We start from the raw sequence: 22,004 nt of genomic DNA, 5'->3' as shown, positions 1-22,004 counted from the left end.
GCCATTGGGTGCCAAACTTCTGTAATTTTCTCCTTATTCTTTACTGGAAATGAATAAATTAGAAGCCAGGCAGAGTGGTGCACACTTGTAATCCCAGTATTTGGGAGGCTGAGACAGGAGAATCATGCAGTTTTGAAGCCAGCCTCAGCAACTTAGAAACTTCTGTTTTGAAAATAGGTCTGGGAATGTAGCCCAGAGGCAGAAAGTCCCTAGGTTCCATCCCCATATCACACACACACACACACACACACACACACACACACACACACGAACAAATTAGAAATAATGTCCTGGTGAAATTTATCTTTATTTGAGAGAACTTCTAGCACAAACCACCTGTAAGTACATAATTAGATAATTTAGTTATAGAAAATTTATTTTTAAGAATGAATAAAATTAAAAAATTAAAATATAATTTAAAAGAGCCCATAAATCCAAATATTAAAGGACCCATATGTTCTGATTCATAGAGTCATGGTATACTGTAGTCCGGAAAGAACTGTATCTAAAAAGGAAAGCTTTAGGCTTTGGGTAACAACTACAATTCAACAATGGTCCCTATGCTTTTATTGGTTTTACAGATTATTGTTGCATGCATTTCAAGGAATGGATTTAAGACTGAAATGAAAAGCATACAGCATCGTCTCAATTGGCCCAGAGTAGAATTTGATATGATAACTGGCATATTGCCATGGCTTTGATACTTTTCTAGATGTCTTATAAAGCTTAATGCCCAATCAATGACTTATGATTATATTTATATAGATTATTTTAACCACTTCATGCATGAGAAAATTTGAGCAGTGTATATCATTATACTTCAAAGAGGAAATACTTTGTCTAGATGTGTAAGAAACAATCTCTCAAAATAAAGACATTTTCTAACTAAACATTTATTTAGTCAACAATAGGTATTTGAATAGTGCATAGGTACTATCATATCCCCAAGTACTACTAGATATGGCTTTAAGTCCTAATGTATCTGATATGTCAAATTATTGGAATCACCTATTGGTAATTATTTAATTTTAAATTGATTGTGAAAATCACTTTGATCAGGATTAAACACAAAATCTCTTAGATGAGAAGTACATAAATAACAATCAATTAGATGAAAAATTCAAACATATTGGTCTACCAATCAAATATATATTCACTACAGCCTTCAACAACTTCTGCTTCAGAACCTTTTCAGAAATACTTTGTACTAATTGTATCTGTTTTGTGTCTAAATGTAAGCTAAAGACCACTAAGATCTGAAATCTCTGTGACTTACTGATATTTCTAATACTAAAATCAGTGTGTTGCTAGACTTGCATATCAACCCCAAACTCACTAGTGCTGCTGTGGTGGAAGAATCTCACATTTTGTTTGGGTTCCTAACAGTCTTAAAGTGCAGCTTGCTTTGTTCCTACCCTGGTATTATTATCATTACTACAGTATATTATTTTCAGTTCATACCACTATTCATTTTTTCTTTGCTTTCCTTCTTCTCTGACCAATTTTCATTTTGAGTTTTCCTAGGCATTAATCAGTTCCTGTCCTTTCTCAATTACTTGAGAGGTGTAACCTACCCAAATTATGAATATATAGGATTTACTGATTTTATTTTTTGTGGTACTGGGGATTTTACTCATGGCCATTCTACCTGGAAGCTACACCCTCAGCTCTATTTTATTCTTTCTGTTGAAACAGGATCTTGCAAAATTGTGAAGGGCCTCCTCACAAGTTGCTGAGGCTGGCTGCAAACCTTTGATCTTCCTGTCTCAGCCTCCCAAATACTGAGATTACAAGCATGTGGCACCATACCCAGGTTAAGGATTGATTTTTACATAGAATTAAGATCCACAAGCCAAGCATGTTAGCATATGTCTGTAACCACAGTACTTGAGAGGCTGAGACAGAAGTCTCACAAGTTTGAAGCCAGCCTTAGTAACTTAGTTAGGTTCTGGGCAATTTTGCAAGAACCTTGTCTCTAAAAAGACCAAAAAACAAAAACATTAAATAGGGATGGGGTTCAGAGATCCCTGAGTGCAATCCTCAGCATCACAAAAGCAAAAAACAGATTGCTAGATAAAATATGAGCATTCAATTATACTGACCTCCAAAAAGCATGTAATATTGGGCCAAATTGCATTAGAATTTTATCTGAAATACATGAGTAAATATTTATTTTATATTCAGCTATAACTGAAAATTCTGTATCTTTTTTGTTAAACCTGGCAAGTTTAAAAGGAATATTCCTGTATGAAGAATGAAGGTGTGTGCCTGAGGTTGAAGGCAATTTTAAATTTGGAACACATTTTTTAAGTTAGAAACAGCTATGAGTATGACAAGAGAACAGAGAATCAAGGCAAAGAAAGGAACTGTTGGGTGGTCATCAGGCACTTTGAGATCACAGTATCTATCTGAAGCTATGGTTTCCAGTGTTTAAGACCAATAGCACAAGCATAAATATATTTTACATTATGAACTGGCACATATACACATTCATAAATAAAACTGATCTTTCTAGTCTCTTATTGATTTTGCTCTTCAGACTGCTCAACTGATTGGAAAACTCATTAATGGGTTAAAATATAATGTACAATCTCTGGTCTAAAGCAGAGGAATGAGTCTATCCAATGGTTGTTGAGTGGTGCTGAGAGAAGACAATGAGTGTGTGGTCACATTTAAAATGAACATTAGAAAATCTACAGCAGGCAGAGATATTTTTAGACAGTTCAGGTCACATTTTCAGACAGCTAGAAGCAATTTGAAGATTTGAGGCAAATGCTTCAAATGTAGAGCGAGAGGAATGAGACACAGGTGTAGTAGAGGGCCGGAGTCAGCATTCTCCAGAGACAGGGAAAAAGGTAGAGCTGAGCAGAAGGCAAGAACGCAGCTTAGGAAAAGACACAGGAGTTACCACATGCTATGAACATCCCAGAGGAGGAAGACATAAGGAGGAACTGCATTTCGGGGAGCATCAGAGGAATCTGATACTAAATCAGGATATAGCAGTAAACTAAAATGCAGGCAAACAGGATGTAGACTGTGGCTTCAGTTATACTTAATTTTTATTGAAAATGAGTTTTGCCTTATTTATACTTCAAATTTAAACACATTGCATTTCAAGAAACAGATTTCTTTTTCATGATGATGAGCGTCTTTCATTTGAAGAATTATTTTATAGTAATTAACTGTCATCAATACAGTAAATTTGACACTATCCCAAAGAGAGTAAAATAAACTGGAGGTCTATCACAAAAGTTCCAGGTGCTCTTTGTGTCATTTCTTATGACAGAGTATATGGCTTTCAAAGAACAGTGTGTTATAACACAATTCTTACACTAGATGAAAAAAATGAACAGATGGGCACTGGAAAAGATTTTCTTCATACATGATCTCTAATAGTAAAATAGAAAGAATATCTAAATATTGCATGTAAATAAGATGACTAAGCAAAGAAAACATTTACGGAATTTCTAGTAACATGAAGAACTATATTAAAAAAAGAAATTATGCACATGGAGTTTGGTAAATATACTCTTGGTTTCTCCTGAAGAGTTTATATGATATATTCATGTTTCTTTTGGGCCTTAGGGGACAATGACAAGCAATTCATTTTCCCAGTCTAGTGTTCATTGGTACATTCAAGCTCTCACAGCTTCCTGTGCAACTACCTCTGTTAAAATTTATCTCTATTATACACAATTTGTCTGTGGATAGTCAAAATTTTCTCTTATTGGTGAGGGAGGGGGCAAGTATCCTAGAATACAGTTGTTACAGACATTCAAGTCAGATAAGAATTAGCCATTTGGTGGAATAAAAAAATGGAGAAGTTTAGACTTCACTCTGCTAGTTCTATAAAAAACAGTCTGTGAGAGGATAATGGACTATGAACAGAGTTTGCTGTCTGCATTCTTGAACTGTTCACCATTTGGCAAATAAGTAAAGCACTTTTTTTTTAGAAATAAAAGATATATAATGGCCACAGAGTTTCCTTTTGAAAATATCTCTCAACTGGGATATTTCCTGTGTTCTCTAGGTGAATTTCTCAACTAAAAAGCAGGGATATATTTTAGTTATCACAATAGGTGGGGGTTAAATTGCTGGACCTTAACCCTAGGGCTTAGGGATATTAAATAGCCCAGAGTACTTGCAGCAATGCTACCTGTCCAACAAGAGAAAAATAACTTATAATGTCCTCTATAGTGTCCTCTCGGGTGATATTGCTTTAGACTATACAACTAATTAGTATATCTTACCAGTGATAGCATATTTACATATTTTTTATTGTTGGGAGAAAAGACACCATTATTGAAGTGTCTTACTCCAAATTCTAAGTTATCAGAAGCAGTAGTGAAGTCATTGTCTCTGTTTCCTTAAGAATTCACCTCTTCCACTTACTATGGCCAAGGAGCAGAGCCATGCTCAAAATACAGATGTGGTATATGTTGACTATGATGAAATAGCCAAAAATGTAAGGTGGAGGACGGAGAGTAAAGCAGATAAACACAAATGGGTAAAAGGTGGTTTCTTTTTAGTTATCATGAAATGACTAAAACTGATTCCAATAACACTGGTTATTAAAAATTTCAAAACTGTGAAAGTCATGACTTAAGACATGGGTGTGTGATGTCCATACGTCACTGAAAAATAGGGTTGGCACACAGATAAAAATAACTGTAGACTTTTCATTACATGCTTAAATAGAAAAAAAACAATTTATAGCACTTTTTACCCCACAGAAAAGTCCATATTTGTAAGAAAACTTTATATTAATTTTGGTTTAGTACTAACTATAGTGTTTGAAGCAACTATGTTGAAACCTTTACATATATTATCTATGATTTTCAGAATAACCTAAATAAGTAATAGCATAACAATATAACACCCATAGAACTTGTACTATAAAGAATATTTTTTGTGGTACTAGGAATGGAGCCCAGGGGCATTCTACCTCTGTGCTATATTCCCGGCCCTATTTTTAATTTTTTATTTTGAAACAAAATCTCATTGAGTTGCAAAGGGCCTGCTAAGTAGCTGAGGGTGTCCGCGAACCGTGATCCTCCTATCTCAGCCTCCCAAATGCTGAGATTACAAGCGTGTGCCAAGATGCCCGGCTGAACTATCAAGGATTTAAATGCAGATGTAACAGGCATCAGAGCTGGTACCATTCTCTTTCTACTACCTCCCTCTAGGCCCCCAAGTTTTGTACATTCTTCTGATTATTTTTTATCCTCATTAAATATATATATATATATATATATATATATATACACACATACATATGTAAACACATGCAAATGTTTTCAGGAAATTATTTTTTCAAGAAATTATTTATTACACTATCACAGCATTCAGGCTAACAAACCTCTGGATGTGAATGAGAATCATGCACTACCTAAGTATGACTTTTCGGAGTACTTTTAAAGCTGCATTGCCTAGCTTTTGCCACTAGGGTGCACTGAAGTAGCAACTTAATATGCTGACACAAAGAGTTAATGACGTTGCTCTCAAAAGTTAATTCTCTTTCAAAGATTATTCACTAGGAATTTATTACCTAATAAGAAAGTTATTAATGAATGAGCATGTGATATTAGTTAATTCTAAACTGAATTGGGTGAGTTTTTATATCTTCTAATTGTCTCCACTACAAGAAGATAGCTTCTAAATACAAAGGATTTACATTAATACCCTGCCTATCTATACCTATATGAAAAAGAAATCCATTTTGATAATGACAGTATACTCTTCTTCTGTTTTAGGACTACTATTTAATAACTTTAATTGGCAAGTCACTAATTATTTTAGCTTTTTCCATCTGAGATGTTTTACACATCTGATTTTGTAGCTTGAATAGTATTTATTTGTTACTAGTTACCATTTGGAAACTTAAAATTTTGAAGCTTAAGAGACCCTGTTTCCAAATAAAATATAAAATAGGTCTGGGAGTGAACCCGGAGGTAGAAGGGTTCCATCCCCAGTACCACCAAAAAAAAATTTTTTTTTACTTTCTGAAAGCTTCTTAAAACTTGTGAGTTAAATTAAGATACTTAAACTTTGGGAAAATCAAGTAAACTAATTGGAATATTCAGACTTCACATGGCAGGACAACTATGATCTCTATGATAGTTATGCTAATTATTCCACTTGTTTTCCCCCCTGGAACATGGGAAGTAATGAAATAGAGAAAAAGAAGTAACATTAGTCAAAAATGTACCATGTGCCAAGAACTTTAAGCATATTAACTAATCCATCTCACCACACCATGTATACAATTATCCTCTCATAAAGAAATAAAAAGTAAATAATTTGCCAAAAGTGATACAGATAGGAAATGAGTACTAGATTTGCAATTTTAAAATGTTGTCTGGCTTTCAGCCTATTTTCTTTTAGCTATATCATATGCTTTCTACTCTTAATATATATTATATACATATATATATATATATTCAGAGTAATGCATATATCTAATATATATATGTGTATGAATAATGCATGTAAATTTATGATACCACACTAAATTGTGTGTATACACAAACCTACATATGCAGACTATTCTATTGATAACATTGACTTTTCCCCTTAGTTTCTGGATTCTTAGCACTTATGCTTATTTTACATGTACCAAGAAATAGCCTTGAGACTTAATTCCTTAATTGGACCCTGAAAAGATAGGTGAAGTTGATTAAACTGTGATAAAATGCAAGTAATGAAAGAAAACTAAAAATATTCATAGGAGGTATAGTTTAGGCAGAATTTAAAAAGAGTTAAAGGACTGGAAGACAGTACCATATCCTGAATTGTTTTATTAATATTACAGCATTAATTCTCAAGTCACTTTCCAAATTTCTAAACATACCTGTATTTAATTTTAGAACAAAAATACTTTCAGCTCAAACATAAATGATGATTCACATCTCTTCTCCATTCTTTTAATATAAATAATGAAGATGACTATTGTTAAATATATAGTGGGAAATACATTCAATACAGTAATAATGGTTAATATATACACAGATACAAATGCAGAAGAAAAAAAACCTAGACACACTAGAATGCAATTGCAAGTAAATGAAATAATTTTATAGCCTTTACATATTCCTAAAGTGTGTCATTTTATGTGGATTTTCAAGAGCTCATGCGTAACAGGATACAAACCCTCTAATTTTGTCTAGTTAGGCCAGGTTTTGCAATAAATTTTAAGCTGTATAATACCTAGATATTTCAAGGAATGATATACTGCAGATAGGAAAACCAGATAGCATTCAAAAGTTAATCCAATATTAAAGGATCACCATTTCCTGCAGAGTGAAAACATAGAAAGAAGATTGGCAAAAAGGCAAAGTAAATAAAATGACCACTAAATTTACTGACTATATTGTTAAGACAATATGATACACTTTAATGATTAGTTGTATAAGTATGATTTCTTGGCCATGTCGGAAAAAGGAGAAAAAGAAGGTCAATAAACATAATCATGCATGCTACATGAGCTAATGAATTAGAAGAAAAAATGTTAAGCTGAATGTGAGCCCGCATAATTGCTATGAGTATCTCGCTAATCCTACCAATAACTAGCCAATTCCAGCATTATTATTGAGAAATAAATTTGACTCAACAGTCTCTGGCTCTAATAGCAGCAAGCCATTCTATTTCAAATTTCTTTTTAGTTTATGCCCCATTTGTTGAAAATTTATATTAATTTTTCACATCAGACTCAGTTCATTGTAGAGTCCTGTGCACAGTTCTGCAGGCTCTGTGGCACTTTTTTCTCTTTTTTCCAATGACTTGCTATTCCACAAACTGGAAATGTTTTCTATTTAGGATTCAGTTGAGAGATACCAGTGGGAAAACGTTTAGGCCAAAAGAACCTTCCTGATATTAGGACAATGTGATAAAACTTTAGTGCAGAAATAAAATTTAAAAAAAAATTGGGAAAGAAGAAAAATCTTCATTATAGGCCATTCTCAAGAAGGATTGTATATTTCAGATTCTGCTTATACTTTCAAAGTTGGTTTCTCCACCCTCCAAATGCAGAAATTGTCTTAATAATGTTAATACAAAATTATGTATGTTGGAAACATAGTTAACAATTTATTGTGTCTAGCAGGTGTAATGGTAATGGATCACACTTTCCACATTCGCTTATGAAAGACACTGAGTGAGACTTTCTGTCCTCATGATTGACTCATGTTCCCACTTTAATTAAGGGTTTCTAATAAATGTATTTTTTGAAGATTAAATTATTTTAAATTGCTTTTGGCACCTAAACAGGTTTGAGTGCTGCACTATTAAGCAATGAAGTGACTTAGTTTTTGGCCATTTTTTGTTTAGCTATTGATTGACTTTTTTCATCTAATACAATTGAACTTATATATTCCTAATTTACAAAGATCTATCAAGTTCAGTAGCTATTTCATGAAAATAGTTTGCCATAAAAGTGCACAGTTAGTGATATTAGTAGAGATCAATATGCATTTTTCCTATTACCTTTTAGAAGAGCAACTCTGGCATAGGAGACAGGCAAAATGAGAATGCTCAGTAATATTAGTCTATATAAAAAATTTCAAGAAGCTAAGTCAATATCATTAGTCATGATAAAAACCAAGAACGTCTCCTGGGATGTATAAGTCAAAAGAAAGTTTATGTGGCAGAATTATGTAAGGAAACTTACAATAGTGCCTGCCCACAAACCATGCAATTTGGAAACAGCCAAGAAACAAAATCATAGAAAAGGAGGAATAAATACAACATGTATTAGGGGTTATTATGCAACTACAAAGATTCAATATGGCCCTGGCAAATAGCAAAAAATAGTTATGGAAAAGAAGCTATTTCTTATGCTCAGTAGCTAATTTTCAAACATATGTACCTGTATTTGAAACTTTGAGCATTTCACACATTTTTCTGTATCTGAAAAAAAAATGGATCCAGACTGATATTGTGTATCAATATAGCTGAAAACAGTTAAAATATAAAGGTTGCCAAAAGCAAAGTTCAAAAAATGATATTGTTAGGATTGGTGATACGGTACATCTAATGTATACTTTGCTCATACTGGAAAATAATAATATACTGTTCAGTTTTCTAGAAAAGTTGAAATAGCTATAGTAATATGATTTCACAAAGTTTTAATTAAATAAAAGCTAGATTAAAATGTCTAGGTCAAATTGTAGGTATAATAAGAGGCATTATAAATAATATATAACTTCATTTTGATAACATATTTTAGTAACTGTTAATTAAACTTCAATTTCAAATAACTTACATTAAAACATTATATATTTCCATTTAAAATGTTCAAGGGCATTAGATATGTGAAAATAACACATATTCTAATTATTTATTGTGAAAAATTAAGAAATACATATCCTTTAGGATAAATGTTTTTAAGGGACATGAAAAAGTACATAAAATTTTCTTACTCATATTACTATAAATATAAAATTTAAAATATCTACACATTAATACAATTTTATGGGGAAGATATGTTAAGATGATAATGGTGAAACAGAAGTTTATAACTTCTAGTTCATAATTTATATTTTATGACACACTAAATATGCAAATATATCTTCCCATTTGTGAAATTTGACTGGGGCTACCACATTTTATATATATTTAAAGAAAACAATACAAGGATTCTAGATACACATTTAAATTATATACAATAAACTTGAGGACAAATGAACCAAATAGAGTAAATAATTACAGTTTTAAGTGTTGGGTGTGACCATGATAGGGTCTAATTTATGTTGCAGAGAGAATATTTATAATTTTAACCCATTTTAACAAGAAAATACAATAACTAATTTCCTGCATGCCTTTTTCCCTTTATAAAAAACTTACTGCTTTGTAAGTTCTCTTTTGTCCAGCGTGTTTCCGAATCTGTTCTCCATTTGGCCCTGTTTCCACATGCATCGAATAGATAATGTCAAAAAAGTCTTCAACCACCGCTACCCGCCGTAAAGACAGCTTCTCATCTACTCCTACGCCATCCTGGAAATAAAGGATAAAAAATAATAATATGGTAATTGGCATTTAACAGGTGAAGTTGGTTAAACCAAAATGTTTTTAAAATCTAAATTAAATCATTTAGGTAGAAAACTTAGAAAATTAATGAATAATTATTTCACCTTTTTATATATTACTTATAGAACTGTAAGAAATTGGAGAAAGGCATAGTTAATATAAGGTAAATCATGCTTATTCGTATATTTTGTTGGGGGGTTATAATGACATATTTGCAGTCATGAGCATAATTTTTAATATTATTTTAGAATACATTTTAATGCTTATTAGCTTTTTATTTCAATAATTTCTTTCTATATACTGATTGATTTATCTAACCAATATGTGAATTGCTGGGTCCTAGACTTTGTGATTAGAGAAATAAAAAGATAATGTAGAGTCTAAATCCTTAGACATCATGTGATACCTCTATTATCTATATCTATATATCTATATATATCTATATATATCTATATCTATCTATCTATCTATATCTATCTATCTATCTATCTATATATCTATCTCTCTCTCTCTCTCTCTCTCTCTCTCTATATATATATATATATATATATATATATATATATATATATTGGTGGTACTGGGGTTCCTGGAAGCCCTTCTACCTCCGGGCTACACTCCCAGACCTATTTTATATTTTTGAAACAGGGTCTCTTACGCCAGCACAGCTGGCTTTGAACCTGCGTGATCCTCCTGTCTCCGCCTCCCAAGTGCGGGGATTACAAGCGTGCGCCACCACGCCCGGCTATTATCAATATTAAGCTAAGGCTCAGAGATGTTAAAGGTTAAAGCTCTAGTGACTATCTATGTGTGAACTGTAGATATTCCTTCAGAAATACATTTGTGCAAATTGTTTAAACTTCTCTAAATTTTGGTTTTCACGGAAACAAAGTAGGGACAATAGAGGCTATTTAATAGAAGAGTTGCAAGAATTAAAATGATGCATGTAAAGGAGACAACCCAACTTGGGCATATATTGAATGCTTAATAAATGGCGACACTTGTCACTTTGATAGTTATGTAAAAATATGAGAAAAGATTAGAGGAGTTCAAAGAAACAAAGATATCGCCTCCTACAAAGGTGGCTTCTTGGGAGAAATATAATGGGACATAAGGAGAGACTGAAAGAAGGCAAAGCCGCAGCAGTAGGAAGCACAGGCAAGAGCCAGTGATTTACACGGACGACAGAGAAGAAGAACGAGATCATGAAAAGCTCATCTCACATGGCTGCAACATAAAGAGGTTCCTGCTTGTGAACACACACACACACATGCACACACACACATGCACAAACACACATGCACACACACACATGCACACACACATGCACACACACACACACACACACACACACACACACAATTATTATTTGGACCCTGAGGAATAACCCGAGGTAACATGGCATAGTAATTAATGCTGGTAAACAGCACAGGAGAGTGATTAATCTAAGTAAAATCATTATGTCGTCAATGAGTTAAATGCCTAGAGCCTCTTTAAACACTAACCCCAGCAGACTGAGCTAAAAGCAAAACTGAAATTAAGCCCGTTGGTACTATTTTACTTTTGTCTTCTTTCCTCTTTTCCTCCCTCCCTCCCTCCCTCCCTCCCTCCATCTCTCCCTCTTTTCCTTCCTTCCTTCCTTCCTTCCTTCCTTCCTTCCTTCCTTCCCTCCTTTCTTCCTCCCTCCCTCCCTCCCTTCTTTCTCTTTATGATTTGTATTAGACTTGTAGTTAAAGCAGCACACAGAAATAACTATGTGTGTGAAATCTCATGCTAAGCCAACAGTAGGGCCTCTCACCTGTGTTTGAGCTGAAGCTCATCCTCACCTATTACCTTGGTGCATCTCAGTTGTAACCAGGCTTCAGACCTTTTTCACATCTCCATCTCCTCTAACACCTTGAGGCACCTTTTCTATAACTGGCCCATGGATAATACCTCATCATCTTGTGATACAAGATGGTAGGTAGTGAGAATACAGAGACCCTCCATGAAGCATGGTAGCGACCAGCCTTACAATGCAAAGGAGGGCAGTTGCCAGAAATGCATGGCTGCAGAGTCCTCTCCCTGGCAGATTTATTTCTCCTCAGAAAACATTTATTTTCCCCAGGCTTAAATTCTATCCACCAATAAAAATGCCCATGAAATTTTGTCTTTTGCTCCCAGTCATCAGATATGCAGTGTCCACTCAGTTCCTTTGCTGAATAATCAAAACTACAGTAATTTATGCAGTCAGTCATTTTATACGTATTCATGTAATCAATATATTATTTTCCCAGGTTAATTTGCATGTTTACTAATTCATCCAGCTAAACACTAAAACTGCAGTGAATATACCGAATATATTTCTTGTACCCAGTATCCTACAAACCCTCTGCTAGTAGAGCTATCAAGGTATGAAAGGTAAATAAAAGGTATTTTTGTGGAGCTTACCACCTGGTACAGAAAAAGATAGAGAAGAGATGATCACTAGAGTGCTATTTTATATTGTTTTAGCTTCTGTGATACCATAACATACATGCTTAACAAAACATAAATTTATTCTCTCATAGTCCTGAGGGTCACAAGTCAAAAAATTAGTTGTCAGTGGAGCTGCATTCCCTCTGGAGGCTCTAGAGAGGATCTAGTTCCTGCCTGTTCCAGTTTCCAGTGGCTGCCAGCATGCCCTAGCTGGAGGCTGCATCTCACTGTCTTCTCTTCTATTTACCTCTACTATAATGCCTGCCTGTCTCTGTCTCTCTCTGTCTCTCTCTGTCTCTCTCTCTCCCTTTCTCTCTCTCTCTCTCTCTCTCTCTCTCTCTCTCTCTCTCTCTCTCTCTCTCTCTCTCTCTGTGTGTGTGTATGTATGTACTGAGGATTGAACCCAGGGGCATTCTCCTTCTAAGATAGACCCCAGCCATTTTTTTAATTTAATTTTGAAACAGGGTCTAAGTAAGTTGCTGAGACTAGTATTGAATCATTGATCCTCCTGTTTCAGAATCCCAAGTACTGTGATTATAGGTGTGTACCACTATGCCTCCACTGGACTCTTATAAGGACTCTTATGATGGCACTCATGGCCAACTGATAATCCAAGGTAATTTACTCAACCTTCAAACAAGAAAACATTTACAAGTTCTAGAAAGTAGGGCTTGGTATCTTTGAGTGACAATTATTCAACCAGGGACAGGTGGTATTAGAACAAAGGAGGTACAAATAATGCTATAGGAACTTGTATTAGAGATACTTCACAATTATTTAACACAGCATTCTCTCATGAAATCAGAAATCTAGTGTTTAGCACATATATTGGCAAAGGGAAATTGTTTGTTATGCTTCTATCATGTGGTTTTGAGTGATTCAAGCTCAATCCATATCCACATGCTATGATTAAAATTTAAAAATACCTTTAGAAGTTGAACTCACAATATAAATGAACCAAACATTCACAGTAGGTGCTAGCCAGGGCAATTAGTTAAGAAAAAGAAAATACACTGAAATTGGAAAGGAATAAAAGCTATCTTTGCAGACACTTCTCTTTTCTTTTTGTGGCTCTGAGGTGACTGCTGCCAAGTGCTCTGTGGGAAAGGTGGTGATGGCTACAGGGGGCAGATGAGGGATCCAAGCTCCTATACTAAAAGCCTTGCTGATAGTAGGGCACACGTGGTTTTCTGTAACAAGGATGTGTCAGAGGGTTGGGCCCTGGAGCTGCAGCTTTCTGGAGCTGTCTTTATGCCCTGTGACCTGACTCAGAAAGAAGTGAGGACAATAGTTTCTGAGACCATCCGTCATTTTGGCCAACTGGATTCTGTGTTCAACAACGATGTCTGCCATCTCTCCTTGCAGTGGCCAGAGGAGAACTCTGCCCAGGGATTCTGACAACTATTGAAGCTGAACCTGCTGAGGACTTACACCCTGACTAAGTTTGCCTTCCCTCACTTGCAGCAGATCTTGGTCATCAACATCTGCAGCCTGGCTGGGGCAGTTAACTAGTCTCAAGTGGTAACAGCCATAATCAAAGCTTTGGCCCTGTGACAGAGTCAAAATGACACCCAAGTCAATCGCATCTCCCCAGAAAACATCTGGACCCCACTGCAGGAGGATCTAGCAGCCTTAATACCACACCCCACAGCCACAGACAGAGAGAACACCTTAGCTCTTAGGCTGCATGGGCTAGGCAACAGACGTAGGGACTGCAGCCCTCTTCCTTGCCAACCAAGTCAACTTCTGCACAGGTATTAATCTCCTTTGGGGTTCAGAGCTGGTATATAAGTGCAAGGCTAGCTAGTGCACCCCTGTGGTCCAGTCCACTCTCTTCTTGATTTCCCATATTTCTACTTGAACCTCTCTGCCTTGTTTTTCGAGCCACTACCTACAAGCCTCTTCTACCTCCCAGGTGACCCCCAGCCCCTTAGATACAAAATTCACTTAGGAAAGTACCAGATCTCCCCCAGCAGATCCCATAAAAGAAATCCACAGCCAGAAAATAAGAAAAATAAATATACAGACTTTTATTTTATTTCTTTTTTGGGTCTTCTAACAATTTGGGGGGTGCATACTTAGTATATTTATTTATATATTTTATGGTGCATTATAGTCTAATATCATAAAATAGTTCATAGTGAGCATTTGGTGAGATTTCCCCCTGGCTTCCTTCCCACTCCTCCTTTTCCCATAGAAAATACTGAGATTAGCATTGGTATTTTTATATATGCACATAATTTCAGTGGAAGTGTTTCCTTCATTAATTATCTCTCTCCCCTTCTGCCCTCCCTCCCCAAACCACCCCCTTTGCTCCACTCAAGTTTTTACTCCATTATCTAAAGTCTCTCTTGCATTACAATTACTCCATAACTTCTGCATATGAGAGAAAACACATGGCCTTTCACTTTCTGACTGGCTTATCTCACTTAAAATGATGTTCTTCTCCAGGTCCATCCATTTCTCTGCAAATGATATGATTTTGTTCTTTTTTTATTGCTGAGTAAAATTCCATATCCCATAATAGTGTGATCCATTCATCTATTCATGAACATCAGGTTGGTTCTGTAATTTGACTATTGTGAATAGTACTATAAACATGTATATGCATGTCTTACTATAACATTCTGATTTCAGTCTCTTTGGAAAGATACCCAGGATTGGTATAGTTGGATATTAGGTGGATTCGTTCCCAGTTTTCTGAGGAATTTCCATATTGAACTCTATTGCAGCTGCACTAATTTGCAATCCCATCAACACTGAAGAAGAGTGTATTTCTTCAAATACTCACAAGCATGTATTGTTATTTGACTTTTTGATGATTGCTATTCTAAACTGAGTGTGATAAGGAAAGAGAAGGAAATCATGGAAATACAAATACAAAAAGAAGAACTAAAGCTATCTCTGTTTATAGATGGCATGATCCTATACTTAAAAAACTGAACTCAACCAAAAACTTCTAGAGCTGATCAACAAATTTAGCAAATTATCAGGACAAAGAATCAATAAAAATGAGTAATTTTCCATATAACAACCATAAATCCACTGAAAAAGACATCCAGAAGACTATTTCATTTACAGTAACCTCAAAAACAATAAATACCTTGGACTAAATTTAACCAAGTAGGTCAAAGACCTCTACAATGAAAATTATAAAACACAAAGAAATTGAAGGTCTTAGAACATGGAAAGATCTCTCATGCTCTTGGAAAGGGAGAATAAATATTATAAAAATGGCCATTCTACCAAAAGTGATCTACACAGTCAATAAAATTTCTTTAAAAATACCAGCATCCTTCTTCTCAAAGCTGGAAAAATCAGTCCTAAATTTCATTTGGAAAAATAAAGATCCAGAATAGTCAAACAATTCTCAGCAATAAAAACCATACTGGAGATATCACAATTCCCAACTTCAAATTATGGAACTATAATAATAAAAACAGCATGATATTGGCACAAAAAAACCAGACACATAGACCAATGGAACACAACAGAATATACATTGTATTCATTTTCATTAGTAATAAGCAATTAGAAATTGAATTTAAAATAATTTCATTGAGTATAAATTTCTAAATAAAATTTTAAGTATAAACTTAAAGTTAACAAAAAATTTATGATTAGACAATGAAACTATAAAATACCATTAAATACATACTATATTCATGAATCATACTATGTTCTTATATTCTTTAATATAAGAATTGGGAAAGAGCTAATTGGGTGATGTGTACATGTATGTCTCTACCATCTTGTACCTTATTAAGATAAATGATTACAATTCACCAATAAAAAATTTTTAAAAAGAAAAAAATATGCCAGGTGTGGTGGCACATGCTTGTAATCTCAGCATTTGAAAGGCTGAGACAGGAAGATTGTGGTTCTTGGACAGCCTTAGCTGCTTAGTGAAGCCCTTTGTAATTCAGTGAGACCCTGTTTCAAAATAAAGAATAAAAAATAGGGCTGGGGATGTAGCTCGGAGGTAGAATTCCCCTGGGTTCTAGCTCCAGCTCCAGTACCCCCCCAAAAAATATATATATGATATTTATATATATATATTATATATAAGATGTCAATACTCCAAAATTTTTCATAATTAATGCAATCTCTTATAGATACTCCAGCTAGCGTTTATTCAAGAGAATGAGAAGAGGCAAAATAATATTTAAAATAATGATATATGGAGTTCATGTCCTTTTGTCCTTTTAATATCAAAGCCTATTCTAAGACTAAAGTCTTTATTAGATATCATAATATTTGCAATCTATATTAGTGTGTAGATTAGCTTGGAATAATATTAAGATTTAAAAAAATAGTCTTATATTTATTCAATTAATTTTGATAGGAATAATAAGAGAATGCAGTAGAGAAAGAATAGTTGTCAAAAATGATGCCAATAAATCTATATGTCCACATGCAAAGATCAACCACAAAAAACTAAGTTAAAATGGATGAGAGCTATAAATATAAGAGCCCAAACTTTAAAGTCTTAATATAGTTATATATAATATATAATATATATTGTATTATATATCATAATATATATAATACTTAGGAGTGAAATATTTATGATTTTATGGAAAGCAAAGCCCTCATAGTTATAATACCAAAATTAAAAGCAATAATAGAAAAATTTATAAAAACATCAAATTTAAAAGCTTTATGCTGAAAAAGATCAAAATTGAAATGACGAATCATAAAATTGGACCAAATATTTGAAAAATTACATCAAATAGGGATTTTTCATTTATAATACACAAAAATATAACTCAATAGTAGAAAGTCAAATAACTCAATTTAAAATTTGGCAAAGGCTTTAAGTAGACATTTCTCTAAAGATGTTCAAATGGCAAACAAGCAAAAAATAAGATAATAAATCTAATTAGTCACTAAGAAAGAGAACATTGAAATTGCAATGAAATCCTGCTTCACATCCACTGGAACTGCTGAGATCAAAATATCAAGTATTGATAAGAGTATGGAGAAATCAAAACCCTCATGCACTGATAATGGGAATGCAAAGGGATTCAATTTCTTTGAAAATAGTTTGTCAGTGACTGAAAAAAATTAAACATAGACTTACCAGTTGACTGAGACAGCCCACACCAACATATATTCAAGAGGAATGGTAAAAGGAATCCACACAAAATATACTATATACACTGGGAGGCTGAGACAGGAGGATCATGGTTCATGGCCAGCCTCAGCTACTTAGTGAATCCATTCCAATTCAGTGAGACCCTGTTTCAATATGAATAATAAGAAATAGTCTGGGGGTGTAGCTTGGAAGTAGAATGTCCCTGGGTTCCATCCCCAGTACCACAAATACTAGAGTATTTGGAATAGCCCAAAAGTGGAAACATAAATATTCTTGAACCGATGAGAATATATAAAAATGTGGTAGAAACATACAAATTAATAGTATCCTGCCACAAAAAGATAAAGTACTGATCATGGTGTACTATAGATGAACCCTGAAGACATTAAGCTGAGTGAAAAAAGTCAAACACACAAAAAAATCGTATATTGTGTGATTTGATTTATAGGAAATATTTAGCATAGACAAATTTACATAGAAAGCAGTTTGTTACTTGCTTAGGATTGAGAAGAAGGATAGAATAGGAACTGACTGCTACTGGTCACAAAGTATCTCTTAAAAAGAACACAACTACTTTAAAACTAGATGATGGTGATGGCTGTGCAACTCTCTGAACATACCAAGAACACTGAAAGGTATGCTTTATTTATTTTTGTCCCGGGTACTGAACCCAATAGTGCTTTACCTGTCCCATTTTATTCTATTTTTCATTTTGAAACAGCACCTCAATAAGTTACTGAGGACCTCACTAAATATCTTTTTTTTTTGCTTGCCAAAAATTATTTTAATTTTTCTAGATTGCTTTGTAGATTTATTTTAGTTATTTTTAAATTTTTATTGGTGCATTATATTCATACATCCTATTGGGGTAAAAATATTGTGTGTATATACATGTACACATCACCAATTTAACCCCTACCCAATTCCCACCCCATTTCCTCCCCATCCCTCCTTCCCTTGCTTGGCTTAGTGGTTGATTTCATGAGGGTGGCCTCAGACCTGCAATCCTCTGTGTCAGACTCCCAAGTATTAGGATTAGAAGTGCATGCCATGTTCAATGGAGGAGCTACATATGAATATGTGTAATAGCATAAATACAACATGATTAACCTGGACACTCTCTATTGGGGGGGGGGTGAAGGGAAATGGAGGGGGAAGGGCATGAAGCACAATGTAAATGTACACCACTCTCAATATGTTCCACTTATAAAAAATAAAAATATGAAAAATAAATATACTGATATAAATACACACAGCATACCATTTACAAATAATAGATAATTTTAAGAGTGAACTCAACATAGACAACTAATTATCTCAGAATGTTGTCATGAATTCTTGCCCATCTAGCCAATATGCTATTTTGATTGAACTATGATATGACAAAATTTCATCCCAATCTATAAACTCTTCCCAATATTGTTTTGTAAACAAATATATGATTTTGTTGAAGTATTTCTTACCATTCAGCAAATCATATTCATTAAACTGAAACTTCATTCAACTTTCATTCTAAGACAATGAGGAAAACAATAAATGAAGAAAACAATAAATCATGCTCTGACTTGCGGCATTTGCCAAATTCTGTGGTGTAAATATTTCCGCCAATGTAAAGCTACCAATGCAAAGATCACTGAACTTAGAGTTGGGAAGAAATGCACAAAAAAGCACCATTATGTGATGTTTTACCATAGCGATATCGACTAGAATAACTATTTCAGGAGTAGAGATAACACCAAATTATAGTCAAAAATTTAAGCAGTGATATGTTTTAAGTATTTCTATTGTTTATTTTGTGTGTGTGCGTGTGTGTGTGTGTGTGTGTGTGTGTGTGTGTGTGTGTGTGGTACTGGGGTTCCTGGAAACCCTTCTACCTCTGGGCTACACTCCCAGACCAATTTTTTTATACTTTTTTATTTGGAAACAGGGTCTCTTAAGCCAGCACAACTGGCTTCGAGCCTGCACGATCCTCCTGTCTCCACCTTCCAAGCGCGGGGATTACAAGGGTGCGCCACCATGCCTGGCTAAATATTTCTATTTTTAATACAAATTATTTAATCAGTTTAATTTAAAAATGGGTATGGTTCATAAACTAGTTGTACAATTGCTCAGAAGTTAATTCTCATGAGATGGTAAAGCCAATGTTTTGTATCCTTCAAGATGAGTGAGCGGCATATTCACTGAATTCAGTGGCTACTTTACAGAATACCTTTAAAGGAAGAGACAGAAAAAGCTTCAGATAGCAAGAATTCAGAAAATAAAATGATGTGGCAGGGTAGTATGTTACACTGACACTAATGGAATAACTTTATATTAGAACAAATGATAGCAAAACTAACAAAATTTGTATACCGAGTCTATACCAGAAAGTCTATGCTGAATGAAATAATTGGCTTATTTATTGTCTTTATTAAATTCATTAAAATTATATTAAAGGGGGAAGTAAAGCTAGAAATGATTCCTTTTTACTTAATTTTCTGTTAACATACTAACTGCCAAATGGTGAGATACATACATACATAAAAATTTAAGGTAATTCTTGAAACTAACAAGAGATGTTGTGCTTATGGATATTAATATTATTGCAATAAAACAAAATATGATTTATGTTAAAAGCCTGAGATGAAATTTTGCATATAATTTCTTGGTCTTATGGGACCTATTGTAAGTTACAATTTCCAAATTTTCAAGTCATCTTCTTTTGAAATTCCTGACTACCAACTATATGTGAAATTAGACAAGAAAAGCAAACAAAAATAATCATTACAGGGGTAGATTTTTCTCCTCCAATTCTTTCTGACTCCATTTTCCACAGGAAATCATGCCCACTTAGGAGGTATATTGCAAGATATGGATAGACAAGGATCTGATTCAGATCAAAACAAGGCAGATTGTGAGAACTTTCCACTAGATTAAAAATATTTGAAAGTGAACCTTTTTTTTTTGGTACTGGGGTTGGAACCCAGGGGCATTCTACCTCAAAGCTATATCCCAGCCCTATTTTTATTCGTTATTTTGAAATAGGGTCTCACTGAGTTGCAAAGGGCCTCACTAAGTAGTAGTTGAGGCTGTCTTCGACCCGTGATCCTCCTGTCTCAGCCTCCCAAATGCTGGGATTACAAGCGTGCGTCACAATGCCCAACTGAAAGTGAACTTTTTGTTATATCATATATAGCATCTACTAGCCAGGTTCAGTGGCACATGCTTGTAATCCCAGTACTTGGAGGCTGAGATAAAAGATTGCAGGTCTAAAGCTTGCCTCAGCAAATTAAACTCTCAGCAACTTAGACCCCGTTTCCAAATAAAATATAAAATAGGTCTGGTGATATAGCTTAGAGGTAGAAGGCCCCTGGGTTCCATCATATATATATATATATATATATATATATATATATATATATATATCCCACTGAATAATTTTATTTAATTCATAATAGAGAATTCAAATCATGGCCTATATAGTACACTTACCATCTAGGAATCAAAGGATAAAAATACTTGTTGCATTTCCTTCCCCAGTCAAGCTATTATCAATTAGGTATCCTAAGTGGCAAAATTATGATCACAAAATAGTTGAAGTTATAGAGGGAAAGTTTATTGAAATATTTACAAATAAAAGCAATACAAAGGGCTGCCAATTTATAAATCAAAAATATAATAATAACATAATAAAGAAAAAAGGTAAAGTGCAATAAACATATTTTCCCATCATTCAGTTTTAAGAAGAGTTCTAAACTTAAAATTTACAAAGTTCACTTGTCAATAATTTAACTTTCATAACTACCTATAAGTTTCTATTAATAATGAAAGGTATATATATTTTCTACTCTCACATAAGCAGAATGGTCTAATTTTTAAATTGACCATGTGCACCTCTAAATGCTCTTTTTAACCTTAGGGAAAGATCATACCATTTAACACCAGGTCTTCAGTTCACTTATATAAATCACTCATATATGTAATGTATGATGTATATATGCATATGTATATGCACTTATGTAGGAATGCATATGTATAAAACATCTTGTTAAATAATTTATAACAAATTTTTGAGGTGTGAACTCTTTGATTTTAACATCTTGATTACTAAGGAAATTTGTCTTTACATGTAAAATAGTCTGTTTATAAATGAAATTAAAAATTTTCAATCAGCAGAATTCTTTTTCTAAAGACTTCCAGTGTGTTTGAATTACTGTTTTTGAAAATGGAAAACAAAAACATGACTGGCAAAATTTTAAACAGACAATACTCAGGGGAAAGAAAGAATAGTAGAGAGTAATAATAAAGAGAAAATGAAATATTTCCATCAAAACCCTCCACTTAAAAACATGTTTCTATAAAAAGCAAAATGATACAAAATTTATTAACTTTGCACCACCTATTTGTTTGTAAAAAGAGAAAAAACTTAATTCTACCCCTTCCAAAATTG

At 33.9% G+C, this 22,004-nt stretch overlaps 1 protein-coding gene across 4 annotated transcripts in view; it reads right to left on the bottom strand.

Moving 5' to 3' along the window:
- The window catches only part of NOL4 (nucleolar protein 4), a gene marked incomplete at both ends in the record, with an annotated part of 335,519 nt that overhangs the window by 234,357 nt on the left and 79,158 nt on the right, over window positions 1–22,004 (bottom strand). For 3 of the 4 annotated variants that reach the window (XM_080714433.1, XM_080714435.1, XM_080714436.1), the window contains one exon: window positions 9,841–9,990. In XM_080714433.1, coding sequence (XP_080570559.1) covers window positions 9,841–9,990 — 150 coding nt within the window. Of the gene's footprint in view, window positions 1–8,863; window positions 8,927–9,840; window positions 9,991–22,004 lie in introns of all 4 variants that reach the window. The other variant, XM_080714434.1, reaches the window with a different exon arrangement.

Source organism: Muscardinus avellanarius (genome assembly GCF_963383645.1).
Source record: "Muscardinus avellanarius genome assembly, chromosome: 17".
Lineage (NCBI taxonomy): Eukaryota > Metazoa > Chordata > Mammalia > Rodentia > Gliridae > Muscardinus > Muscardinus avellanarius.
This window is presented reverse-complemented; position numbering and strand designations above follow the sequence as displayed.